This window comes from Lissotriton vulgaris, unplaced genomic scaffold (assembly GCF_964263255.1).
Source record: "Lissotriton vulgaris unplaced genomic scaffold, aLisVul1.2 SCAFFOLD_2773, whole genome shotgun sequence".
Lineage (NCBI taxonomy): Eukaryota > Metazoa > Chordata > Amphibia > Caudata > Salamandridae > Lissotriton > Lissotriton vulgaris.
The window spans coordinates 36,511-63,491 of NW_028247030.1; the positions used below are offsets into that span (position 1 = coordinate 36,511).

The 26,981-nt window shown below is 46.5% G+C and overlaps 1 protein-coding gene across 2 annotated transcripts in view; it reads right to left on the reverse strand.

Moving 5' to 3' along the window:
- Positions 1-1,925: 1,925 nt before the first annotated feature.
- Positions 1,926-26,981, reverse strand: part of LOC147665651 (uncharacterized) — a 262,046-nt gene continuing 236,990 nt past the window's right edge. For both annotated transcript variants that reach the window (XM_086949612.1, XM_086949611.1), the window contains exon 4: positions 1,926-2,023. In XM_086949612.1, coding sequence (XP_086805738.1) covers positions 2,019-2,023 — 5 coding nt within the window. In that variant the 3' untranslated portion in view covers positions 1,926-2,018. The remainder of the gene's footprint in view (positions 2,024-26,981) is intronic.

Consider the following 26,981-nt stretch of genomic DNA (forward strand, 5'->3'; position numbering starts at 1 on the left):
ATATACTCAGGAGCCCCTTCAGATCCTTCCCCGCACGACATCTTCAACAGAGCAGCCGCCTCCATCGCCTCTCAGCTTTGTCGCACAATCAACTGTTCCCTCAAATCGGCCACCTTCCCCGATGGCCAGAAACACGCCAAGATCAACCCCCTGCTAAAGAAGCCGCCCTCAAACCCGACTGACCTCAGGAACTCCAGGCCCATCTCTCTCCACCCCTTCCCAGCCAAGTTAATCTAGAAGGCCGTTCACGCTCAACTTCGTCCACGTTCCTAGAAGTAAACCACGTCCTGGACACCTCCCAATCCGGAATCCATAGTAACTAAAGCACAAAGACCACATTCCTCGCCACACACTGATGACATACGCTCCCTCCTCGACCAGTGTGAGACTGCAGCCCTCATCCTACTGGACATCTCGGCCGCCTTCGAGACTGTCTCCCACTGCATCCCAATGACGAGACTCCACAACGCTTGCATCCGCAACAAGGAACTGGACTGAATCCACTCCTTCCTCGCCAGCCGGATTCAGCAAGTCAAACCACCCCCGTTACTCTCAGAACCAACAGATCAGCTGCCGAGTGCCACAGGGTTCGTCCCTGAGACCCACCCTCTTCAACATCTACATGGACCCCTCACAATCATTGTCAGAAGCCACAAACTCAACATAGTCTCCTATGCTAACGACACCCAGCTGATCCTCTCCCTCATCAACGAACCCAAAACTACCAGAACCAACTTCCACAGCAGAATGAAGGTCGTTGCTACCTGGATGAAAGGTGCTGCCTCAAGCTGAACTCAAACAAGACTGAAATACTCATCCTGGGACCCACTCCTTCAGCCTGGGATGACTCTTGGTGGCTAGCCGCTCTGGGATCCCCTCCTACCCAGTCGGACCATGCAACGCAACCTCAGCAGCATACTGGACTCTTAGCCCACAATGAACTGTCAAATGAATGCGGTTTCCTCAGCTGGCTTCCACACGCTCCGCCTTCTTCGAAAGACATTCAGATGGATCCTCACAGGATCAAGAAAGACTGTCACACACAATCATCACCAGCAGACTCAACTACAGCAACGCACTCTAAGCCGGCGACAACCAGAAAACATCTCAAGAAACTACAGAACGTCCAAAATGCAGTAGCCAGACTGGTCCTCGACATCCCCTGCCACAGCCACAACACCAAACTCCTCCAACAACTCCACATGCTCCCAGTCAACAAGAGAATCACCTTCAAGCTCCTCACACATATCTAAAAAGCTCTCCACAAAGAAGGACCAGCATACCTGAACCACTGCCTGGCATTCCACGTACCCGCCAGACAACTCTGTTCTGCCCAACTTGCCCTAGCCTCCGTCCCCAGGATCCACAAGACCAGAGGAAGATTGTTCTCCTTCCTTGTCACAAAGACCTGGAACACCCTGCCCCTCCACCTCAGGCAATCTGTGTCACTGACCCTATTCAAGAAGGCCCTCAAGACCTAGCTCTTCTAATGATCCTACAACCTGAAGGACCAGCAGCACCCCCGTGACTGGAGGACCCCACAGGTGAGTAACTGCGCTATACAAGCCCGATTGATTGTTTGACTTCACCAACAATATAAGAATTTAAATATAAACTTAGAAATGTTGTAATATTGTTTCTGTTCTATGTATTGAATAATTTATTTTCAAGTTGCATTTTTATATGAAAATATTATATACTGCTCACCCAAGCCCACAAGACCCTTCACAACAACGGTATGCATCATGAATGCGTAGGTTATGAATTTATGAAAATTTGTGTCGTCAACGCATGAACTTATCTGCAATATATTAAAGAGCAGGATTCTGATATTAAAAAACATCTCTTTATTTTTCCTGTTATGCATCAGTGTACCAAGCAATATCATAAATGACAAGTTGCGACAAACAGCATCCAAAAACAATGCCGCAACTGCTCCATCCTCAATTGGCGCGAAGAGAGAAGACCCAGGGCCTGGTGGACATCATCGGATGTTGAGACCCTGGATGCAGATGATCCTATTCTGAAAAACAAGGATACAATTCAATAAAAGGCCATGCATGGTTTGTAAGAAAAGTTAGGGATCAATGAGGCAGCACAAGTCATCTGCATAAGAACGGTTAACCTGGCCAATGTTGAACCTTGACCAGAAGCTCTTGACTAGTTTAGAAGTGTACTGAAAGAATCTCCACTTCAGTCTGCCACATATTCACAAAGGGATTCCTGGTAGCAACAAATAGATTCACTGTTGTGGATTCCTCCACTATGAATGGAGAGACACCCGCACCCCTAAATCCCACTAAAGGGAACTCTAATATCATCCCCTCCCTCAAAATGGATTTGTTTGTTTGAGCCAAGGGCTGGATCACTCGGTTTTGATGGGGTGTGGGAGAAGTGCTTTATCCTACGGCAAAATGTTTTACTGAAGAAAGTAGGAAAATAAAAAAAATATGTTTGCACAGCGGGTTCCATTACAGGGAAATCTTCAAAGCCTAGATTTAGGCAAAGGTGTAGAGGAAATAGGAGCACAGATACCATGTGACGTTCTCAGTAGTTTATTAAACACACAAAAGATGGGAGACATGCTTTCAAAGTGTATGACCACGGACACTCACTAGCATTCTAATCCAGCATCCTTCCCCCCCCCCCCCCCCCCATCATGCCATCTCAGGTAGCACCATATGCAAACCAGTCTTGACCCTGCGCCAATAGGGACAGTCCAGCCCGAACAGCCAGGGGAGTTCCTCCCTGAACCATAACACAAGCAACGCAAGACTAGTTTTGCACTAATTGGGGCTCATCAGTCGGGTGTAGGTTGCTACTAGTCGCACTGTGAGAACGGGAGCCGCGTCTGAGCATAACTGCCACTTAATGCTGTACATCAAACATACAAAATGTGATGGAAGGAAGGCTTGCACCTTTGCTAGACCCAGGTCAAGCTGGTTGTAAGGCTCAGCACTGCACTACTGTGGTCCTGAAAACTGTTCAAAAAGAGCTTTGCATGATCATTGGCCGAGGAAGAGCTGCCACTGAGTCTTCTTGACCTTTCTACAGCCAATGACCAGATTTATCTTTACTTGTAAGGCCGGGCGTCAAAGGGAGTCCAAGGGTTGGACTGGTCTTTTAGTGGGCTGTACCCAGGAGCTCTGCATCCCACCGCTCCCAATCTCTTTACTACATACCATCTTTCATGTTTGTCTTATACCCTGTTGGTTCCAAACCTTGATAGAAACACCACTGGAGTCCATAATACATTACAAAGGGGATTCAGAGCACTTGCATGCTGGATGACAAGAAAAAGCCTTCAACCTAATTCAAACATAACTCTAAGGGTGCTGGGTTATCTGGGTCATCTATTTCATTCTCAGGTTGCTGACACGACACACTGGGTCTCAACGCAGATTCTTTCAGGACTCTTGCAAATATTGGTATGATATTTGATGAGGACATTTCCTTCAAGATCCTGATTACTGAGGCATCTGAGGGCTGCTTCTTTCACCTCAGAGTTTTAGGGGAAAGAATTTCTATCGCTGACAACACTAGCTATCCCACTATTCAAGCCATAGTGGGTGCAAGAATAAATTATGCAGTCCACTGTCAAATATGGACAAGTCACCAGAATAGCCGGTGTACAAGATGTGACAACATCTATGCTTTGGTACTTATGACATCAGATGTTCCAACCTACTCTTAGGCCCTAAGATCAAAACGTGTGACTTAAACAAAAGCCTAAATTTACTACTCCTAAATGGCCTTTGTGAATACCGAAAGTCGTAAAGTTAGACTTTAGTCTGTTTACTTTTGTGAATCAGGCCCCAGGTATGTAACTCTTGCTAAAAGACACAAGGTGCAGAGGTCTAAGGCTAGCATTGAGGAAAATCACTGGTGAGGGGTGGAATGCAGGAATTGATCTGTGCATTTGGTAATTACTGGGCCACATTTCAGACCCTTGTTTTTTGTCAATGTGCTACTTTAAACAAAGATTGGCCATATGTAAATCAGTCTCGATTCCACTCCAATAGGAACAGTCCACCCTGTAGTGCCAGGCCAGATCCACCTCGGAGGAAATGCAAGAAAACCCAGGCAAGATTTAAATTCGTAATGGGATGGTTTAAATGTCATTGTGAACCTAAGAGTGAATGGGATGGGTAGTGAATGAATGTAGGGGGTATGCTTGAGTGTCAAGTGCTATGTGTGAATGTGAAGGGGTGTGCATCAAAATGAAGGGGTATGTGTGAATTTGAGAAGGGTATGGGTGAATGAAGGGGTTTATATCAACATACAAAGCTATGTGTGAGTGTGAAAGGACATGTATGAATGTGAAACGGATAAATGTGAATGAAGAGATGTTTGAATGTGAAGGGGGTATAAGTGAATGCCAACGACATGAATGTCAAAGGGTATGTGAGTGTGAAAGAGTAAATGTGAGTGTGAAAGAGTAAATGTGAAAGGGTATTAGTGAATGCATAGAGGTATATGTGATGGGGCATGTGTGATATTAAATGGGTACGTTTGAATATGACCGGTCTTATTTGAAAGTGTATGGGAGGTCTAAATGTGAAAGGGTAGGGGTGAAGAGGTATATGTGAATCTGAGTGGCATGTGTGAATGTGAAGGGGTGCAATCCCTCACGACGCATGCCTGAGCAACGTGGTCTTAACAACAACCGTGTCTTAATTATGCGTGTCTTAACTATGCATGCCTTTACCACGCATGCTTTTACAACTGATTTAGTTGAAATAGCATTTTTGGTAAAGGCACATGTGCGGTTAAAGTTATGCCCTAGCCTCCCCTTAGTCCTAAAACCTATCCTAAATCCCAGCCCCCTGCCCAGAGTACAACCCTAGCCCTAAAAACACCCCAGCCCCCCACCATGACTTCTGAAAGCCCGGACCCAGCTCTAAAAATGAAGCCCCCCCCCCCCCCTCCCTCCCAGGCACTGAGCCCTAAAAACCCAGCTCCCAGCTTTGAAATTGACCCAAACACCCGGAGCCCTAAAACCTTCGCCCTGGACCTAAAAAATCACCAGACTCCCGCCCTAAACGTCCCTGCAGCTATAAAGTACCCTGACCCCTGTCTTGAAGGCCTAAAACACGGACCTGCAGCCTACCCGGCCCCCTACTGAGCCCTAAAACAGGCCTCTCTGCCCTATAAAGTATCCTGACCACCGGCCCGGAGCCTTAAAGCCCTAAAAAGTTACCCGACCCTCAACTCCCAGAAATCATACTTACCAAGCCGTTCCTCGTCCAGGCAGGAAGTCACCTCTGACCTTCCACCTCGAGTAATGAGTGCTAACTACTACTAACGTCTAAACCACGCATTTGTGTGGTAAAAAAATAAGCGGGGTAAAGACATATGCGGGGTAAAGGCATATGCGGGGTAAAGGCATATGCGGGGTAAAGGCATATGCGGGGTAAAGGCATATGCGGGGTAAAGGCATATGCGGGGTAAAGGCATATGCGGGGTTCCGCCTGAGTTGTTTAGTCATGCACAGTTTAGGCTGTGTGGTTAAGGCTGTTTCATGTATGTGAATGGTATGTGTGAATGTGAAAGGGTATGTGTGAGTGTGAAGGGTCATGCATGAAATTCAATGGGTATGTTTGCATAGGACATGATTTATGTGAAAGTGAGTGGTATGTGTGCCGCTCTTCTTCGTCTCACCTGTCCCCTCTCTCCCCTCTCACTCTCCCCACCCTATGTTTCCATTGCATTCTTCATTTCTGTCACTAACTGTTCCTCTGTCTCCCTTGTCTCAGTGCTTTATCTTTCTCACGAACTCTCACTCAGTGCCTCTGTCCGAGTGTGTGATGTCACTTCCTGTGATATCACTGATGTCAAAGGGTGTGTGTGAGGTCACTTCCTGACCTGTGATATCATTGATTTCCCTTCCTGACCTGTGATATCATTGATGTCACTTTCACTAACCCTAGTATTTCAGGGGATCAACGTCCAGGGCAGCCCTGTTTATCAGAAGTGACCACGCGCCTAGAAACGGACGGATATTTGATCTGATGGCGGTGTGTGGAGATGGGATTTATTTGGGGCACTAAAGCCATAATTGGTGACCTCGAGGATGTGGAGCCGGAGGGGAGCTGTAGGCATTACCTACACCCACCCTTGTCTCCGCAGTGGTGGGGTTGGACTGCAGCCTTACATGTGCCTTCTCCACACCTCCTTCTGTGCAGTCAGTCTTTCATTAGACTGAGATGCTGCGGACACAAGACGGGGGTGAACCTGGGGGTGTGGAGAGACCCCCCCCCCTCTGTATTTAGAGCAGGGACTCCCTTCCTTCCACCTACTTGAGGCAAAAAGAATCAGTGAAGTGTCCCCTGTGCCCTGGCAGGGTGTCTACTTGGATGTAATGACGCTGTACGTGTGTAATCTGGCTTCAGGGCGCTTTAAACCCCAGCCCACTGGGAGCAGCCCCTGGATGTGCACTAGAGGCCCTGGGGGAATCGCTGCATGGAAATCTCTTATCTGACCTAACATTAACCCTTCTACTGCCTAATGAATACCTTGTCGACTCCATAAACACAATTTAAAGGTGTCATACCAAGTTCTACACGTCTAAGAACAGTTGGGCATATTTACTAGGGGATGGTGGAGCGCAGCATTGAGCCGAAATTGCTAACAGCACACTGCGCCATTCTGAAAAGGCAGGGCTGTGCCGTATTTACGATAATACGGCATAGCCCTGCATTTCCTCTAGCACTGGCTCTAAGTTCAGCTGCAGCACCTACGCAGGAACCCTTGCATCATAGTGCAAAGGTGTGTGTTGAGGGGATGATTGTTAATGAGCAGGAAGGTGTGCCTTCCTGCACATAAACAATCACTAATGGTGATTAGTAACTCCTATGTGTGCTGCATTGTGCAGCACACTTACAAGTTTCTTTTTTTAATGATTGTTTATGTGCAGGAAGGGGCACCTTCCTGCACATGAACCGTCATTCATGGCGATTCGCTCTTTCCATGTATGCTGCAGAATGCAACAGATAGAAACAGCAAAAATGAGGAGAAAAAACTATTTGTTTCGCCATGTTTAGACCAAGTTTGTTATTTTTGTCTTCATTTTGGGGCTGCCTCCCATTTACTCCACCCTTGTAAATAGGGGGCAGCGTCAACATCAAAGAGTGTTGCGACCGAATGCCCAATGCAACAACCTTTCCCAGCACTTTCACACTCATTGTAGCGTGAAAGGGGGCATTTACAAGGCGGCATTAAGTGGCTTAACGTCGCTGTGTTATTAACGTGGAGTTTGTGGCCAAGGGAACGTCGCAAGAAGTGAGGTTCCTGCAGCAATAAGCCTCCGTATATATGCCCCATTGTGACTTTCAGCTTTGTTTGAGGTTTACCACCAGTTGATATCTAGAATCCGAATTATAGAATTGTAAAGCAAACAAAAAATGATTTTTTAAAGTTTCTTTGGGGTTATGCTAAACTGATATTCATTCCAAAGGGACTGGTTCAGTTCCAAGTGTGGACTATGAGAGTTTAATATATGTCCCTGTTCGTGACATCGTTGTGAATTAAATATGCTAACTTGTCCCATTGCTATATTTCCCAGGACTTGTGTCCAGTGTTGATGTAGTTATATGTGTCGGTGCTTTTGAATTCAGGAGCACCTGCAGTCTGGCTTGCTTTGATCTGCCAACAATCACCACCAGACTTAACCCCTTTCATGCGGCCGCGATTCTGCGGCAGAATCGCGAGTGGGCGGCTTTATGACGGCCCCCAGCGGTCATCAGCATGGAAGGGTTTAAATAGTAATATTGCCCTTTATAAACACAAAACATAAAATATACAAATAAGGCTATACCGTAGTTCTATATTAATGCACACTATAAACAAAATATGTACAACTCGCACACCATATTTGATCTTAGCCAGTGATCTACCACATGATATCACATGCCTCCATTTTACTACAAGACACAGATGCATTAAGGCTTTATTGCATCAGACAAAGGCTCAAGGAAGCATCACAGCCCAGGGTGGGACCCTCACAACCCTTGGAAGGAGGGGTTCCACCATGGCAGGACCACAAGACTTGCTGCCAGCCTGCTCTTCTCAAGCTGCCCATTTCCTATCACGAGTCAATACTCACCAGGACTTGGTTCGCACACATGTCCACAGTCATTCCTTACGCAGGTCTGACCCTCAGGACAATATCCTCCTCGTCCACACCGTTCAGCGCACAATCCTACACGTAGAAAAGAGCAATACGGCAGTATGAATAGACGTTATTAACATGTTAAAAACCTTTGAGTGCCCCATTCTGTCACCATAGTAATGAAATAGCATCTTATTGCCTGAAGAGGTTCATGAGTAATGGCAGGCAGGAGTCGATACGCCATTCCCTCAGAACCATGAACCTTCATTGGGGCATATCACCAACAACCGGTGATAATTATCGCTAAGCGCACTTAGCACTAGGATAATTATTGCCGGTTTCTATCGCTGAGATAGCACGCTATCAGCGACGCTCATATCAAAAGCAATAGGAATACCAGCGATAGTTGATGAATGTGAGATTACCTTTTTCCTGGATTTCCAGCGATAAACTGGGATACATATGATTAAATAGGCAGGATATAACCACGGCCTGACTGGGAACGAAAACTGGCCCTGGGAAAGTGCTCGGCCGGCCGCCCAACCGCTCCAGAAAAGTGGGAGGGGGTGACCGAGCACTTTGACTGGGCCGCTTTTCAGCTGCAAAAACGGCCCTGTAACAAAAACAGCCCCCAGGGGCCCAAAATCGGCCCCCACCCTTGCTGCCCACAGGGGGATTGCACGGTGCCCGCAATGGCCAGCCCGGGCCTGGATATACCAGTATGTTTGTATATAAAGGGGTATACGTGAATGGAAATGGTATGTGTGAGTGTGTAAGGGTATTTGTGAATGTAAACGGGCATGTGAGATATTATAAAAGAGTATTTGTGAAGGGTATTCCTGAATGTGAAGGGGTATATATGAACATTCAAAGATGTGTGAATGTGAAAGACCTATATGAATGTAAAGGGTATGATTGAATGTGAAAGGGTAAAATTCAATGTGAATGACGTGCTAATATGGAAGGGCATGTGTGAGTGTGAAAGGGTAAATGTGATATGAAAGTGTATGTGTGAATGTGATGGGGCATGCATGAAAGTGAATGGGCATGTTTGAATACAACAGGATTCATTTGAAAGTGTATGGTAAGTCTAAATGTTAAAGGGTATGGGACAACGGGAAGGGGTATATGTGAATCAGAGTGGTGTGTGTGAATGTGAAGGGGTGTATGGGAATCAGAATGGTATGTGTGAATGTGAAGGGGTGTATGGGAATCAGAGTGGGGTGTGTGAATGTGAAGGGGTGTATGGGAATCAGAGTGGGGTGTGTGAATGTGAAGGGGTGTATGGGAATCAGAATGGTATGTGTGAATGTGAAGGGGTGTATGGGAATCAGAATGGTATGTGTGAATGTAAAGGGGTGTATGTGAATCAGAGTGGTGTGTGTGATTGTGATGGGGTGTATGTGAATGGAAAAGGGTATTGTTAATGTGATGTTTATCTGAATGGCTTGTGTGAATGTGAAAGGGTATGTGAATGTGAAAGGGTATGTGAGTGTGAAGGATCATGCAGGTATGATTTTCTCCCTCTTTTCCCTTCAGATTCCTTCTGCTTCTTTGGATTTCTCCTTCACACCATTTTTCCTTCTCTGGTAATCTGCGAAATCTTCCCTTCCCACACCTCCTTCCTTCTCTCGCTGCATCTCTCACACTTCCCCTTTCACTGTATCATACTGTTCCACTCTTCTTCTCTTGTGTTTCTCCATCTGTCTTTCCTCACTCTCTGCCTCTTGCTCTCTCTTATCTCACTTGCCCTCTCACTATCTCTTCTCTCCCAATTTGTCCTTCAGAACTCACAATTTTCCCTTTCTCATTCTCCTTTCCTCTTCTCACCATCTCTCTCTGCCTATCTATCGATCTCTTGGTCTGTCTCGCTGTCTCTCTCTCTATCTCATCCCCATTGTGGGGGCAGAGAGACAGATACACATTGAAAGGGTAAATCACACCCATATGAACACACCTAGCTCATACCTCTGCAGAGGGGAGTGGGAAACCACCCCCTTGCTTTTGTCTTTTGATCCGACCTCACATCATTTAGGGCTCACCAGGGGGTGCGGCTCTGGGGTTACCCTTTCAGACCCCTAGCACTGCCTTTCCAAACTCTGGCCTCACAGGTGGCAAAAGAGGCATGAACAGCATGTAACCCATGCAGTAATTCTGCTGTTTAATTTCTACAGCTCTGATTGGGACATTACACTCTGTTTGGTAAAAGAAATGCATGTCGAATCAGCACTAATGGAGGGTATATTTAATGCATTGTTGCATATTGATTTATATTGGTGGGTTGACCATTTATTTAACAATGTTTTACGTAACTCTCCCTTTTATTTATCAATACATACACTAGGTGCCACATTGATCAAAGTGTTGCGTTGCCCTTGCATCGCGCAATGTAACGCAACAGTAATGCAAACCTAAAGTCAGATTTACCGAGCCACGCATGGCCCCCTTGTACGTCCCTGTGGGGCTCGGTAAATCTGGAGTAACGCAACAGTAATGCAAAACTAAAGTCAGATTTGCTGAGCCACGCATGGCCCCCTTGCACGTCCCTGTGGGGCTCGGTAAATCTGGAGTATGCAACAGTAATGCAAAACTAAAGTCAGATTTACCGAGCCACGCACGGCCCCCTTCCACGTCCCTGTGGGGCTCGTGGAATCTGGAGTAACGCAACAGTAATGCAAAACTAAAGTCAGATTTACTGAGCCGCGCATGGCCCCGTGCATGTCCCTGTGGGGCTCGGTAAATCTGGAGTGACGCAACAGTAATGCAAAACTAAAGTCAGATTTACCGAGCCAAGCATGGCCCCCTTGCATGTCCCAGTAGGGCTTGGTAAATGTGGAGTAACGCAACAGTAATGCAAAACTAAAGTCAGATTTACCGAGCCACGCATGGCCCCCTTGCACGTCCCTGTGGGGCTCGGTAAATCTGGAGTAACGCAACAGTAATGCAAAACTAAAGTCAGATTTACCGAGCCACGCATGGCCCCCTTGCACGTCCCTGTGGGGCTCGGTAAATCTGGAGTAACGCAACAGTAATGCAAAACTAAAGTCAGATTTACCGAGCCACGCATGGCCCCCTTGCACGTCCCTGTGGGGCTCGGTAAAGCTGGAGTAACGCAAGACAGCAGAAGTCGCAGCTTCCATTACTCTGCCCATGGAGGCGTTCCATGGGTGGAGTCACATCCGCCATGAATTTAGGCGCAGACCCAGATTCACCATGAGTGTCTGACCTGGAATATGTCAAAATTCACCGCCTTCCCAAGGGAGGTGTAACGAGGAGAAATATCTTTATTTTACTTTGACTTTTATTTCTTTCTCTGTGTGCTGCATTCATGAGGAAAGGCATCAGGTGTCCCTTCCTGCCCCAAAACAATCCTGCTTAGAAGCAGGCGCACTTGCAGCATGATGCAAAGCGGCTTTCACTGCGCTAGACAGCCAAAAGCACACCAGTGCAAGGAGAGGACAGGAATGCACCATATAATGTTATATATGGGGCATTCATGCCCTCTCCCTTTTAGGCGGTGCGGCGCCGCAAAGTAGCTGCTGCGTTGCCTGAAAAAAGTAATCATTTCGTTCGAGTGGAGTGGCATCAATTATTGTGATGTCATCAGGTTCAAGGTCATGTTGCATCACTTCCTGGGATTCAAAGTCATATGTCACTTCCTGTGATATCATTAATGTCAACAGGTGTGTGATGTCACTTCCTGTGATATCATTCATGTCAAAGGGTATGTGATGTCACTTTCACTAACCCTGGTATTTCAGGGGATCACCGTCCAGGGCAGCCCTGTTTATCAGAACTGTTCACGTGCCTAGATACCGACGGATATTTGATCTGATGGTCGGTGTGTGGAGCTGGGATATATTTGGGGCACTAAAGCCATAAATGGTGACCTAGAGGCTGTGGAGCCGGAGGGGAGCTGTAGGCATTACCTACACCCACCCTTGTCTCCGCAGGGGTGGGGTTGGGACTGCAGCCTTACATGTGCCTTCTCCACACCTCCTTCTGTGCAGTCAGTCTTTCATTAGACTGAGATGCTGCGGACACAAGACGGGGGTGAACCTGGTGGTGTGGAGAGACCCCCCCCTCTATATTTAGAGCAGGGACTCCCTTTCTTCCCCCTACTTGAGCTAAGAGGAATCAGGGAAGTGTCCCCTGTGCCCTGGCAGGGTGGCTGCGTGGATGGAATGACGCTGTACTTGTGTAAGCTGGCCTCAGGGCGCTTTAAACCCAGCCAACTGGGAGCAGCCTCTGGATGTGCACCAGAGGCCCCGCGGGGCTGCTTATGAACATTAACTCTTTCCCCTCCTAATGAATACCTAGTTTACTCTCTAAATAAAAAATTTGATACCAACTTCCACACATCTGTTTAAGATCAGTGTGGCTTTCAGCTGTTTGAGGTATACCACCAATTGACATTTTGAAAAACCTACACAGGATTTATAAAACGGTAAAGCAAACCAAATTCTTTTTTTATTTCTTTGGGATTCTGCTCAAATGTTTATTTTAATTTGGCTGATTTCATATATATTGGGATGTCCGTCTAAGACCTCATTGTGATTAATATATGGTAACTTATCCCATTGCTATATTTCCCAGGTCTTGCGTCCAGTGTTTATGTAGTTCTATGTGTCGGTGCTTTTGGATTCAGCAGCACCATTAGTCTGGTTTGCTTTGAACGGCCAACAAACATTACCCGACCTAAATAGTAATCTTGCCCTTTATAAACACAGCATATAAAATATACTAATACTATACCTTAGTTATATATTAATGCACACTATAAACAAAATATGTACAACTTAAGCATGTTTGATCATTTTAGCCAACGCTGTGTATCCAGTGATCAGTCTCATGATATCCCATCATATCACATGTCTCCATTTTAGTAGGACACTGGTGCATTAAAGCTTTATTGCTTCAGATAAAGGCTCAAGGCAGCATCACAGCCCAGGGTGGGACCCTCACAACCCTTGGAAGGAGGGGTTCCACCATGGCAGGACCACAAGACTTGCTGCCAGCCTTTTCTTCTCAAGCTGCCCATTTCCTATCACGCGTCAATACTCACTAGGACTTGGTTCGCACACATGTCCACAGTCATTCCTTACGCAGGTCTGACCCGCAGGACAATATCCTCCTCGTCCACACCGTTCAGCGCACAGTCCTACACCGAGAAAAGAGAAATACGGCAGTATGAATAGACGTTATTAACATGGTAAAAACCTGCGAGTGCCCCATCCTGTCACCATAGTAATGAAATAGCATCTTATTGCCTGAAGATGTTCATGAGTAATGGCAGACGGGGGTCGATACGCCATTCCCTCAGAACCTTGAACCTTCATTGGGCATATAACCAACAACCGGCGATAATTATCGCTAAGCGCAGTTAGCGCTAGGATAATTATCGCCGGCTATCGCTAGTTTCTATCGCTGAGATAGCGCGCTATCAGCGACGCTTATCTGAAAAGCGATAGGAATACCAGCGATAGCTGATGAAGGTGCGATTATCGCTGGAAATCCAGGAAAAAGGTAAACTGGGATACATAGGATTAAATAGGCAGGATATAACCAGGGCCGGACTGGGAACGAAAACTGGCCCTGGCAAAGTGCTCGGCCGTCCGGCCGCCAAACCCCACCCCCCCCCCTCCCGGAAAAGGGGGAGGGGGAGACAGAGCTCCAGCTCCTTGCCTGGGCCACTTTTCGGCAGATTTTGTTACAGGGCCGATTTTGCAGCTAAGCTGCAAAAACGGCCCTGTAACAAAAACGGCCCCCAGGGGCCCAAAATCGGCCCCCACCCTTGCGGCACACCGGGGGGTTGCAAAGTGCCCGCAATGGCCAGTCCGGGCCTGGATATAACAGTATGTTTGTATATAAAGGGGTATACGTGAATGGAAATGGTATGTGTGAGTGTGTAAGGGTATTTGTGAATGTAAACGGGCATGTGTGAATATAAAAGAGTATATGTGAAGGGTATTCGCGAATGTGAAGGGGTATATATGAACATTCAAAGATGTGTGAATGTGAAAGACCTATATGAATGTAAAGGGTATGATTGAATGTGAAGGGGTATAATTCAATGTGAATGAGGTGCTAATATGGAAAGGCATGTGTGAGTGTGAAAGGGTAAAAGTGATATAACAGTGTATGTGTGAATGTGATGGGGCATGCATGAAAGTGAATGGGCATGTTTGAATATTATTATTATTCTGAGTTTTATATAGCGCCTGGTTACCAGAAAGGCATCCCAGCGCTCACCAGGGAATGAAACTACAGAGTAATGCGGGGGTTTAAACAGAAAAGTTTTTAAAAGCTTGCGGAACCGAAGCAGACTGGCTTCCGAGCGAAGTTGTAGGGGAAGAGAATTCCACAGAGTGGCTACGTTTATAGAGAACCTTCTGCCACCAGTTCTTACTTTCTTCACCCTCCCAACCTGCAAAAGATGTTGGTGGTCAGACCGGAGAGAGCGGAGGGCTTTGTAGGGCTGAACCATCTTCCCCAGATTAGGTGGACCTGCCCCCTGCAGGACTTTATGAGCGATACAGAGTGACTTGAACTTCACCCTGTCCCTCACATGGAGCCAATGCAGTGCCTTGAGCGCAGGGCGAGCAGATTGATGTCTGGGGATACCCGTCAGAAGCCTGGCGGCCGCATTCTGCACTTGCTGCAGTTTGTTCATGGTAGATTCTGGAGCACCCAGGAACAACGCGTTGCTGAAATCCAGCCGCGAGATGATAAGCCCCTGGATGAGAAGTCTCCTAGTGGCCGCTGGGAGCAGCGGTAGAATCTTCCAAGCCGAGCGGAGCAGGCCAAAGCACACGCCAGCAGTCTTTTTGGCATGGGTTTTAAACGACAGGTCCTGCTCAAGCCAGACCCCGAGGCTCTTAATCTCCTGCTTGGGGGTGGGTACAGGTCCAAGGCAGTCGGGCCAGCTGCTGGAAGACAGAGATGGAGAGGAGTTTCCCAGCAGCATCAGCTCCGTCTTGGAGCCGTTGAGCTTTAAAGCTGAGCTGCACATCCATGTGTAGATCTTCTCCAGACACGAGTGCAGCCGGTCAGGATGGTGAATATGACAGGGTTCATTTGAAAGTGTATGGTAGGTCTAAATGTTAAAGGGTATGGGACAACGTGAAGGGGTGTATGTGAATCAGTGGTGTGTGTGAATGTGAAGGGGTGTATGTGAATCAGAGTGGTATGTGTGAATGTGAAGGGGTGTATGTGAATCAGAGTGGTGTGTGTGAATGTGAAGGGGTGTATGTGAATCAGAATGGTGTTTGAATGTGAAGGGGTGTATGTGAATGGAAAAGGGTATTGTTAATGTGAAGATGTTTATGTGAATGGCATGTATGAATGTGAAAGGTTGTGAGTGTGAAGGATCCTGCATGAAATTCACTTGGTATGAATTTCTCCCTCCTCCTCTTTTCCCTTCTGATTCCTTCTGCTTCTTTGGATTTCTTCTCTTTCAAACAATTTCCCTCTGTTAATCTGCGACCTCTCCCCTTTCCACACCTCCTTCCTTCTCTCGCTGTATCTCTCACACTTCCCCTTTCACTGTCATACTGTTCCACTCTTCTCTCTCTCGTGTTTCTCCATCTCTCCTCTAATCTCTCCATCTCTGTCTTTCCTCCCTCTCTGCCTCTTGCTCTTATCTCACTTGCCCTCTCACTATCTTTTAATTTATCCATCTTTGTAACTCACAAATTTCCCTTTTTCATTCTCCTTTCCCCTCTCACCATCTCTCTCTCTCTCTATCTATCCATCTCTGTCTGTCTCGCGGTCTCTCATCCCCTTTCTCATTCTCCTTTTCTCCTCACCATCTCTGCCTATCTATCCATCCATCCATCCATATCTCTATCTGTCTCTCTGTCTATCTATCTATCTATCTCATCCCCACTGTGGAGCAGATACACATTGAAAGGGTAAATCACACCCATATGAACACAGCTAGCTCATACCTCTGCAGAGGGGAGTGGGCAAGCACCCCCTTGTTTTTGTCTTTTGATCTGCAGACCTCACATCATTTAGGGCTCACCAGGGGGTGCGGCTCTGGGGTTACCCTTTCAGACCCCTAACACTGCCTTTGCAAACTCTGGCCTCACAGGTGGCAAAAGAGGCATGAACAGTATGTAACCCATGCAGTAATTATGCGGTTTAATTTCTACAGCTCTGATTGGGACATCACACTTTGTTTGGTAAAAGAAATGCATATCAAATCAGCACTCTTAGAATACATCATGAAATGAAAAATGCTAATTTTTTTTAACCTGTTTTCATGCTTCGGCAAGGTTGAGAAAACAAAAAACAAGCATCGGCAAAGTCAATAGGTTTGACCTTTGCAAACTGGTGAGCTGTTTATGTTTTATTACTGTGAGAATATAACACCAGGAAATGCTGCTTCAACACAACACAATATGCTGGAGTATAATTTGAATAGAGCAAAGGGGTGCTTTCAGCAAGCAACTGTACATAGGACAGACATAGAAATTACACCTGGGTGACATTTTAATTATGCTGAAATATTCAAAGTAATTTCACATTACTCTGATGTGAAATTACTGGAAATTAAGAGATTATGTCCACTTTCATAATTTTGCATAATCTTGAGCAAAAATGTCTGCACAAGAGTACAGCAACAGAGCACGGGGAGGGCTGGCCGCTGCTCTTCCTGTTCTGTTGCATTTAGCGATATTTTCTTAGCACAAATTGCATCATTGGGACAATTTGGAAACTAGGATTCATTTTGTGCAACGAAAAATAGCACTAAAGGCAATGTTAAGAACTGCACGCGAGTCCGAATAACTCTGCTGTAACTTGCCATAATGACGCTATTGCAAACTATGCGTGTTACACTCATTCCTAATAGAATCGCTTTTCACCTGTAATTCACCGTAATTTATAACATTGATGTTGTGTGTATAATCTTGTGTAATGGTTCATTTTTCTTTTGTTTTTTCACGGACTCAGGGGCATATTTACAAGCCCCTATCGCCACAAGAATGTCACTTTTTTTACATTCCTGTGGCGATACGGGCTTCACCTTATTTAAAAGGCAATGCTAAGCTACCTAAAATAGCTAAATGCGGTCTTGTAAATAAGGCACCCTTTCACGCCATATTGAGCGTGAAATGGGTTGTCAATGAGGGTTATGGTGAGATTCCGGCCGCAACACCCATTGATTTTGACGCTGCCCCCTATAAGTGTGGCCTAAATATAGGGCTGCACCAAAATTAAGACCAAAAAAATCTGGTTTTAACATGGCGCAACAAGACATGCTTTATTTCGCCCCGTATTTGATGTTTTTATATGTGCTGCATGTTGCAGTACACATTAAAACAGCAAAACACCATGCATGATTGTTTGTGCAGGAAGGTGTCCCTTGCTGCACATTATCAATCATTTAAAAAACAAGCATTTGCAATAGGTCTCGCATTTACACGCTTCTGAACTATTGGCATTGTAATTGGCAATGCCTTTTATTTATGTTTTGGTTTTTAAAACCTAAATAAAGGCATTGGTGCCGATTCACAGAACTTATCTGAGATAAAATCCTAAGCTTACTACTTTTGGTATTCACAGAAGGCATGTAGTAGTAAAGTTAGGACTCCTAACTGTCCATTTTTTGTATATGCGGGATTCACTGTTCAGAGTGAGTAAATCATGTGTGTGCACGAGTGGTGTATGTGTGTGCAGGCGTGTGTGTGGACGTGTGCTTTTTTATTTTCAGATTTTTCTCATTGCATGAAGGTGACGAAACTTCTAAAACTGTCTCACGGACACACCTAATGATACGTTTCAAATACCCAGAACCCTCTATGTTTCACAAGTGTGGCACCTCCTTAATCTAGCCAATTTTGGAGGGTATATTTATTGCATTGTTGCATATTGCTTTATATTGGTCGGGTTGACCATTTTCTTAAATATGTTTTATGTAACTGTCCCTTTTATCTATCAATACATACACTAGGTGCCACATTTATCAATCATAAAATTTGTATAGAGCGCTACTCACCCGCTAGGGTATCAAGGCGCTGGGAAGGGGTTGTGGGGGAGTCGCTACTGCTCGAACAGCCAGGTCTTGAGTTGTTTCCTGAAGGAGAGGTGGTCCTGGGTCAGCCGTAGGTGGGTGGGGAGGGAGTTCCATGTCTTGGCCGCGAGGTAGGAGAAGGTTCTTCCTCCGGCAGTGGCTTTGCGAATTCATGGGACGGAGGCGAGGGCGAGGATGGCGGATCGAGGCTGGCGGGTGTGTAGAATGTGAGGCGGTTGTTGAGGTATTTGGGGCCCATGTCGTGGAGAGCCTTGAGTGCGTGGGTGAGGAGTCTGAACGTGATCCTCTTGCTGATGGGGAGCCTGTGCAGGTCTTTCAGATGGGCAGAGATGTGGCTGTGACGGGGGATGTCCAGGATGAGTCGTGCCGCCGCATTCTGTATGCGCTGGTGTCTTTTCTGGAGTTTAGCTGTGGTTCCAGCATAGACTGTTCCCGTAGTCCAGACGGCTGATGACGAGGGCCTGGGTGACAGTCTTCCTGGTTTCGGTGGGGATCCACTGGAAGATCTTTCGGAGCATGCGCAGGGTGTTGAAACAGGATGACGAGGCGGCGTGGACTTGCTTGGTCATCATGAGGGAGGAGTCCAGGATGAAGCCCAGGTTGCGTGCATGGTCCGTTGGCTTGGGAGCGGTGCCCAGGGCCGGGGGCCACCAGGAGTTGTCCCAGGCAGAGGGGGATGGGCCCAGGATGAGGACTTCCGTCTTGTCCGAGTTCAGTTTCAGACGGCTGAGCTTCATTTATTCCGCAACATTTTTCATTCCTTCCTGGAGGCTGGCTCTGGCGGTGGTGGGGTCGTTGGTGAGGGAGAGGATCAGCTGGGTGTCGTCAGCCTAGGAGATGATGTTGAGGTTGTGTTGGCGTGTGATGGCTGTGACGGGGCTCATGTAGACGTTGAAGAGGGTGGGGCTGAGCAAGGATCCTTGTGGAACGCCGCAGATGACTGGTGGCCGCGGATTGGAACGGGGGGAGGCGGACTATCTGGGTTCTTCCGGCGAGGAACGAGATGATCCACTTCAAGGCAGTTACTTGGATTCTGGTGTTGCTGAGGTGCTGTATCTGGGTGCGGTGGCATACGGTGTCGAAGGCTGCTGAGAGGTCCAGGAGGATGAGGGCAGATGTTTCCCCTTTGTCGAGCAAGGACCTGATGTCGGTAGCAGCGATGAGGGTGGTCTCGGTGCTGTGGCTTGCTCGGAAACTGGACTGTGTTCAAAGTATTTAGTTGTCCTTGCATCGCGCAATGTAACGTAAAAGTAATGCAAAAGTAAAGTCAGATTTACCGAGTCACGCATGGCCCCCCCCTTGCACGTCCCTGTGGGGTACGGTAAATCTGGAGTAACGCAACAGTAATGCAAAACTAAAGTCAGATTTACTGAGCCACGCATGGCCCCCTTGCACGTCCCTGTGGCACTTGGTAAATTTGGAGTAACGCAAGACAGAAGAAGTCTCAGCTTCCATTACTCTGCCCATGGAGGCGTTCCATGGGTGGAGTCGCATCCGCCATGAATTTAGGCGCAGTCCCAGATTCACCATGAGTGTTAGACCGGAGAATATGTCAAAATTCGACACCTTCCCAAGGGTAGTGTAACGAGGAGAAATACTTTGATTTTTCCTTGACTTATTTCTCTTTCTATGTGTGCTGCATTCATGAGGAAAAGCATCAGGTGTCCCTTCCTGACCAAAACAATCCTGCTTAGCAAACAGGCACACTTGCAGCATGTTGCAAAGCTGCCTTCACTGCGGCGCTAGACAGCCAAAAGTACACCCGTGCAAGGAGAGGACAGGAATTCACCATATAATGTTATATATGGGGCATTCCTACCCTCTCCCTTTTAGGCGGTGCAGCGCCACAAAGTAGCTGCTGCGATGCCTGAAAAATGTAATCATTTAGTTTGAGTGGAGTGGCATCAATTATTGTGATGTCATCAGGCTCAAGGTCATGTTGCATCACTTCCTGGGATTCAAAGTCATATAATGTCACTTCCTGAGATATCATTGATGTCAAAGGGTGCGTGATGTCACTTTCACTAACCCTAGTATTTCAGGGGGGGGGGGGGGGGGGGGATCACCGTCCAGGGCAGTCCAGTTTATCAGAACTGACCACCTGCTGGAGAGGCCCTCCCGTGCCTAGGGGAGGGGGGCCTTCAGTGGCATTACGGGCAAGAGGCAGCGAGAAAGAGGCTGGGCCAGCAGTAGACATGTGGTCAAGGGGAGTGGGAGGGGTTAGCAGGAAATGCGAGGAGGTAGGGCGAGCTCTCAGGCGACCCCTCCCCAGGGAAAGGGATAAGAACACTGACCACGAGGGAAAAGACCTTTGTCCTATTGCCTCGGGCACGGTGGGTCACAGCTAGAAGGAAGTTGAAGTTGCGGAGGGCACCGGGGTGAGGGGGGCCTCACAGCGTAGCAAAGCAGACCTGGTTCGTATTTAGGGCAGTTTGTCGACGCTTAATTGATATTATGTTGATAATGTGGAATTGAGTAGGGGGCCGGCGTGGGTTTAGACGGAGGTATTTCCTTATTGAGCGTGGGGTTTGAGCCCAGGGCCTGACCTGCTTCATGTAATTTTGGGAATTAGCTATTGAATGAGGAGGGGGAGGGCAAGAGCGCCAGTTGGCTCCTCGTCCGGAGGCGGGTTCCCGGCCAAGAAAATTGTTGGGGACTCCTTTTTTGGCGGGGACTGGCTCATTGGGGAAAAAGTAGGGCAGTCAATGGGGCTCCGGGCTGGTGGGAGAGGGGGCAGTCTTGCTGGTGGTCCTGGACTCTCCGGCCCTACCCGAGATGCAGGTGCTTGGAAGAAGCAATTTGGGGAAAGCTGGGGCTCAAGGAAAGGTACAAAGCAGTACCAGGTGGCCTCGTCTAGGGGGTAGACGACGGGTAGTTACATGGAATGGAAGCAATGGAGATGGGTTGTGGCCTGTTGGTACAACCCACATCCAAGGTGGATCTGGAGATCCTGAATTGTAAATACAATTGTAACCTGTGGTGCAAACGAATACTGCACGACCCTATGTTTATCAATGTGTGTTGGATGGTTTTAATAAAGTTGGTCTAATGTGGACAATGCATCAACAAATAAAGAGGGGTTATCTGAGAGAATTAATAAAGACTACACAGTGAAAACCAGCCACTTTGTATGGTGCCTTTTGTGGGGGCAAAAGGGGGGCAAAGTATGATGAGACGAATTGCACGTTATATGGCTACTATAGAAACGGACAGATATTTGATCTGATGGTCAGTGTGTGGAGCTGGGATTTATTTGGGGCACTAAAGCCATAAATAGTGACCACGAGGCTGTGGAGCCGGAGGGGAGCTGTAGGCATTACCTACACCCACCCTTGTCTCCGCAGTGGTGGGGTTGGGACTGCAACCTTACATGTGCCTTCTCCACACTTCCTTCTGTGCAGTCAGTCTTTCATTAGACTGAGATGCTGCGGACACAAGACAGGGTGAACCTGGGGGTGTGTAGAGGACAACCCCCCCCCCCCATCTATATTTAGGGCAGGGACTCCCTTCCTTCCCCCTACTTGAGGCAAAAGCAATCAGTGAAGTGTCCCCTGTGCCTTGGCAGGGTGTCTGCTTGGATGTAATGATGCTGTACTTGTGTAGCTTGCTTCAGGGCGCTTTAAACCCAGCCCACTGGGAGCAGCCTCTGGATGTGCACCAGAGGCCCCCCTTGGGGTGCTTATGAACATTAACCCTTTCACCTCCTAATGAATACCTCGTTTACTCTCTAAACACAATGTTTGTGATACCAACTTCCACACATCTGTTTAAGATCAGTGTGGCTTTCAGCTGTTTGAGGCATACCACCAATTGACATTTGGAAAAACCTATATGTGATTTATAAAATCGTAAAGGAAACCCCCAATTCTTTTTTTTTATTTGTTTGGGATTCTGCTAAAATGTTTTTTAATTTTAATTTGGCTGATTTCATAATATATATTGGGATGTCCCTGTCTAAGATATTGTGATTTAAATATGGTAACTTGTCCCTTTGCTATATTTCCCAGGACTTGTGTCCAGTGTTAATGTAGTTATATGGGTCTGTGCTTTTGAATCCAGCAGCACCTGTAGTCTGGTTTGCTTTGAACTGCCAACAAACATAACCTGACTTAAATAGTAATATTGCCCTTCATATACACAACACATAAAATAAATATACAAATAAGACTATACCGTAGTTATATATTAAAGCACACTATAAACAAAATATGTACAACTTACACATGCTTGATCATCCTAGCCAACGCTGTGTATTCAGTGATCAGTCTCATGATATGGCGTATCGGGAGAGTGAGGACTGGATAGCCAGTCTGTACATCCAGGGATAAGTTTATATGTATCAAAAAGGACTAGCTAAAAGTGACGTGTAGGTTTATTCTCGGATAGGTCTCGTCAGTTGACACCTGTTGGGTGTCTTTATAAAGGCGTCACCCACCAACCTAGTTGGTGGCATGCTTCATCGGGCCACCACAGTGACACCTGGTATGTCCCGGGTGTGCTTCGACGCCTGATTACAGCAGAGCAGGTATATCGCTAAAAGTGCAGTGTTGTGAAAGAGTGAAGTGAGATTAAAACTGCTTTGCAGGGGTCCCAATACCCGAGGGTTAAATTAGACTTTAATAAATGGGACCCTGTCAGCGGTTAAAAACAAGGCAGTGTGGATGCATTGGTGGCAGATTACCACATCCAGCATCCTGTGTGGGTCGACATGTTTCAGCCAGTGCATTCTGTATGCTGGCTTTCCTCAGGACCGTTTTATAAGTGCGGGTGCATGTTTAAAACGTATTTTAAATTAGTGAGTGTTAATTGACTAAGTGTTGCACTCACTAGGGTGCTCTATATGTTAAAGGAGGGGATTCCCTCAAGCATACGCTAGCAATTGGCCCACGAGGCTTCCAGGAGTGTAGCGGCAAGGCGTATGACTAAGAGTCATACGCCTTGTGAGCACAGCACACAGGTTCCCCGCAGGTCCTGTCTGAGAGTCTTAGTCATACGCCACCAATGCATCCACACTGCCTTGTTTTTAACTGCTGACAGAGGCCCATTTATTAAAGTCTAATTTAACCCCCGGGTATTGGGACCCCTGCCAAGCCGCTTTATCCTCACTTCACTCACAACACTGCACTTTCAGCGATATACCTGCTCTGCTGTAATCAGGCTCCGAAGCACACCCGGGACATACCAGGTGTCACTGTGGTGGGCCCGATGATGAAGCGTGCCACAAACTAGGTTGGTGGATGAGGGCTTTTTATAAAGACACCCAACAGGTGCCAACTGACAAGACATATCAGAATAAACGTTCAAGTCACTTTTAGCTAGTCCTTTTTGATACATATACAGTCTCATGATATCCCTTCACATGCCTCCATTTTAGTAGGACACTGGTACATTAAAGCTTTATTGCATCAGACAAAGGCTCAAGGCAGCATCACAGCCCAGGGTGGGACCCTCACAACCCTTGGAAGGAGGGGTTCCACCATGGCAGGACCACAAGGCTTGCTGCCAGCCTTCTCTTCTCAAGCTGCCCATTTCCTATCACGCGTCAATACTCACTAGGACTTGGTTCGCACACATGTCCACAGTCATTCCTTACGCAGGTCTGACCCTCAGGACAATATCCTCCTCGTCCACACCGTTCAGCGCACAGTCCTACACCGAGAAAAGAGAAATACGGCAGTATGAATTGACATTAACATGTTAAAAACCTGTGAATGCCCCATTCTGTCACCATAGTAATGAAACAGCATCTTATTGCCTGAAGATGTTCATGAGTAATGGCAGGCGGGGTCGATACGCCATTCCCTCAGAACTATGAACCTTCATTGGGGCATATAACCAACAACCGGTGATAATTACCGCTAAGCGCACTTAGCGCTAGGATAATTATCGCCGGCTATCGCTGGTTTCTATCGCTGAGATAGCACGCTATCAGCGACGCTCATTACAGAAGCAATAGGAATACCAGCGATAGCTGATGAAGGTGCGATTATCGCTGGAAATCCAGGAAAAAGGTAAACTGTGATACATATGATTAAATAGGTAGTCTATAACCAGGGAAGGACTGAGAACGAAAACCGGCCCTGGCAAAGTGCTCGGCTGGCCACCCGCCCCCCCTCCGGAAAAGGGGGAGGGGGTGACTGAGCTCTTTGCCTGGGCCGCTTTTCGGCAGATGTGTTACAGGGCCGAAAACGGCACTAACAAAAACTGCCCCCAGGGGCCCAAAATCGGCCCCCACCCTTGCGGACCACAGGGGGATTGCACTGTGCCCGCAATGGCCAGTCCGGGCCTGGATATACCAGTATGTTTGTATATAAAGGGGTATACGTGAATGGAAATGGTATGTGCGAGTGTGTAAGGGTATATGTGAATGTAAAAGTATTTGTGAAGAGTATGCATTAATGTGAAGGGGTATATATGAACATTCAAAGCTATGTGTGAATGTGAAAGGCCTATATGAATGTAAAGGGTATGAATGAATGTGAAGGGGTAAAATTCAATGTGAATGACGTGCTAATAAGGGCATGTGTAAGTGTGAAAGGGTTAATGTGATATGAAAGTGTGATATGAAAGTGTATGTGTGAATGTGATGGGGCATGCATGAAAGTGAATGGGTATGTTTGAATAAGACAGGATTCATTTGAAAGTGTATGGTAGGTCTAAATGTTAAAGGGTATAGGACAACGTGAAGGGGTATATGTGAATCAGAGTGGTGTGTGTGAATGTGAAGGGGTATATGTGAATCAGAGTGGTGTGTGTGAATGTGAAGGGGTGTATGTGAATCAGAGTGGTGTGTGTGAATGTGAAGGGGTGTATGTGAATCAGAGTGGTGTGTTTGAATGTGAAGGGGTGTATGTGAATCAGAGTGGTGTGTTTGAATGTGAAGGGGTGTATGTGAATCAGAATGGTGTGTTTGAATGTGAAGGGGTGTATGTGAATCAGAATGGTGTGTTTGAATGTGAAGGGGTGTATGTGAATGGAAAAGGGTATTGTTAATGTGATGTTTATGTGAATGGCATGTGTGAATGTGAAAGGGTATGTGCGAGTGTGAAGGATCATGCATGAAATTCACTCTTCTCTCTCGTGTTTCTCCATCTGTCCTCTAATCTCGGTCTTTCCTCACTCTCTGCCTTTTGCTCTTTTATCTCACTTGCCCTCTCACTATCTCTTCTCTCTCCCAATTTGTCCATCTTTGTAACTCCCAATTTTTCCTTTCTCATTCTCCTTTCCCCTTCTCACCCTCTCTCTCTGCCTATCTATCCATCTCTATGTCTGTCTCGCTGTCTGTCTATCTCATCCCCACTGTGGGGCAGAGAGACAGATACACATTGAAATGGTAAATCACACCCATATGAACACAGCTAGCTCATACCTCTGCAGAGGGGAGTGGGCAAGCACCCCCTTGTTTTTGTCTTTTGATCTGCAGACCTCACATCATTTAGGGCTCACCAGGGGGTGCAGCTCTATGTTACCCTTTCAGACCCCTAGCACTGCCTTTGCAAACTCTGGCCTCACAGGTGGCAAAAGAGGCATGAAGAACAGCAAGTAACCCATGCAGTAATTGTGCTGTTTAATTTCTACAGCTCTGATTGGAACATTACACTTTCTGTTTATAAAAGAAATGCATGTCAAATCAGCACTCTTAGAATATATCATGAAATAAAAAATGCAAATTTTTTTAACCTGTTTTCATGCTTCGGTACGGTTGTGAAAACAAAAAACAAGCATCGGCAAAGTCAATAGGTTTGACCTTTGCAAACTGGTGAGATGTTTATGTTTTATTACTGTGAGAATATAACACCAGGAAATGCTGCTTCAACACAGCACAATATGCTGGAGTATAATTTTAATAGAGCAGAGGGGGTCCTTTCAGCAAGCAATTGTACATAAGACAGACATAGAAATTACACCTGGGTGACATTTTAATTATGCTGAAATATTCAAAGTAATTTCCGTAATTTCACATTACTCTGTGATGTGAAATAACTGGAAATTAAGCGATTAGGTCCACTTGCATAATTTTGCATAATCTTGAGCAAAAATGCCAGCACAAGAGTACAGCAACAGAGCACGGGGATGGCTGGCCGCTGCTCCTCCACTTCTGTTGCATTTAGCGCTATTATCTTAGCACAAATTGCATCATTGGGTCCATTTTGGAAATGAGGATGCATTTTGTGCTACGGAAATAGCACTAAATGCAGGGTTAAGAACTGCACGCGAGTCCGAACATTTTTGCTGTAACTTACCATAATAACGCTATTGCAAACTATGCGTGTTACACTCACTCCTAATAGAAACCCTTTTTACCAGTAATTCACCGTAATTTAGAACATTAATGTTGTGTATATAATCTTGTGTAATGGTTCATTTTTCTATGTTGTTTTCACGGGCTCTGGGGCATATTTACAAGCCCCTATCGCCACAAGAATATCACTTTATTTTACAATCCTGTGACGATACGGGCTTCACCTTATTTAAAAACCAGTGCTAAGCTACCTAAAATAGCTAAATGTGGTCTTGTAAATAAGGCACCCTTTCACGCCATATTCAGTGTGAAATGGTTGTCAATGAGGGTTGTTGTGAGATTCCCGCCGCAACACCCATTGATTTTGACACTGCCCCATATTTACAAGGGTGGCCTAACTATAGGGCTGCGCCAAAATTAAGACCAAAAAAACTGGTTTTAACATGGCGCAACAAGGAGACATGCTTTATTTTGCCTCGTATTTGCTGTTCATATGTGCTGCATGTTGCAGTACACATTAAAACAGCAAAACACCATGCATGATTGTTGATGTGCAGGAAGGTGTCCCTTGCTGCACATAAACAATCATT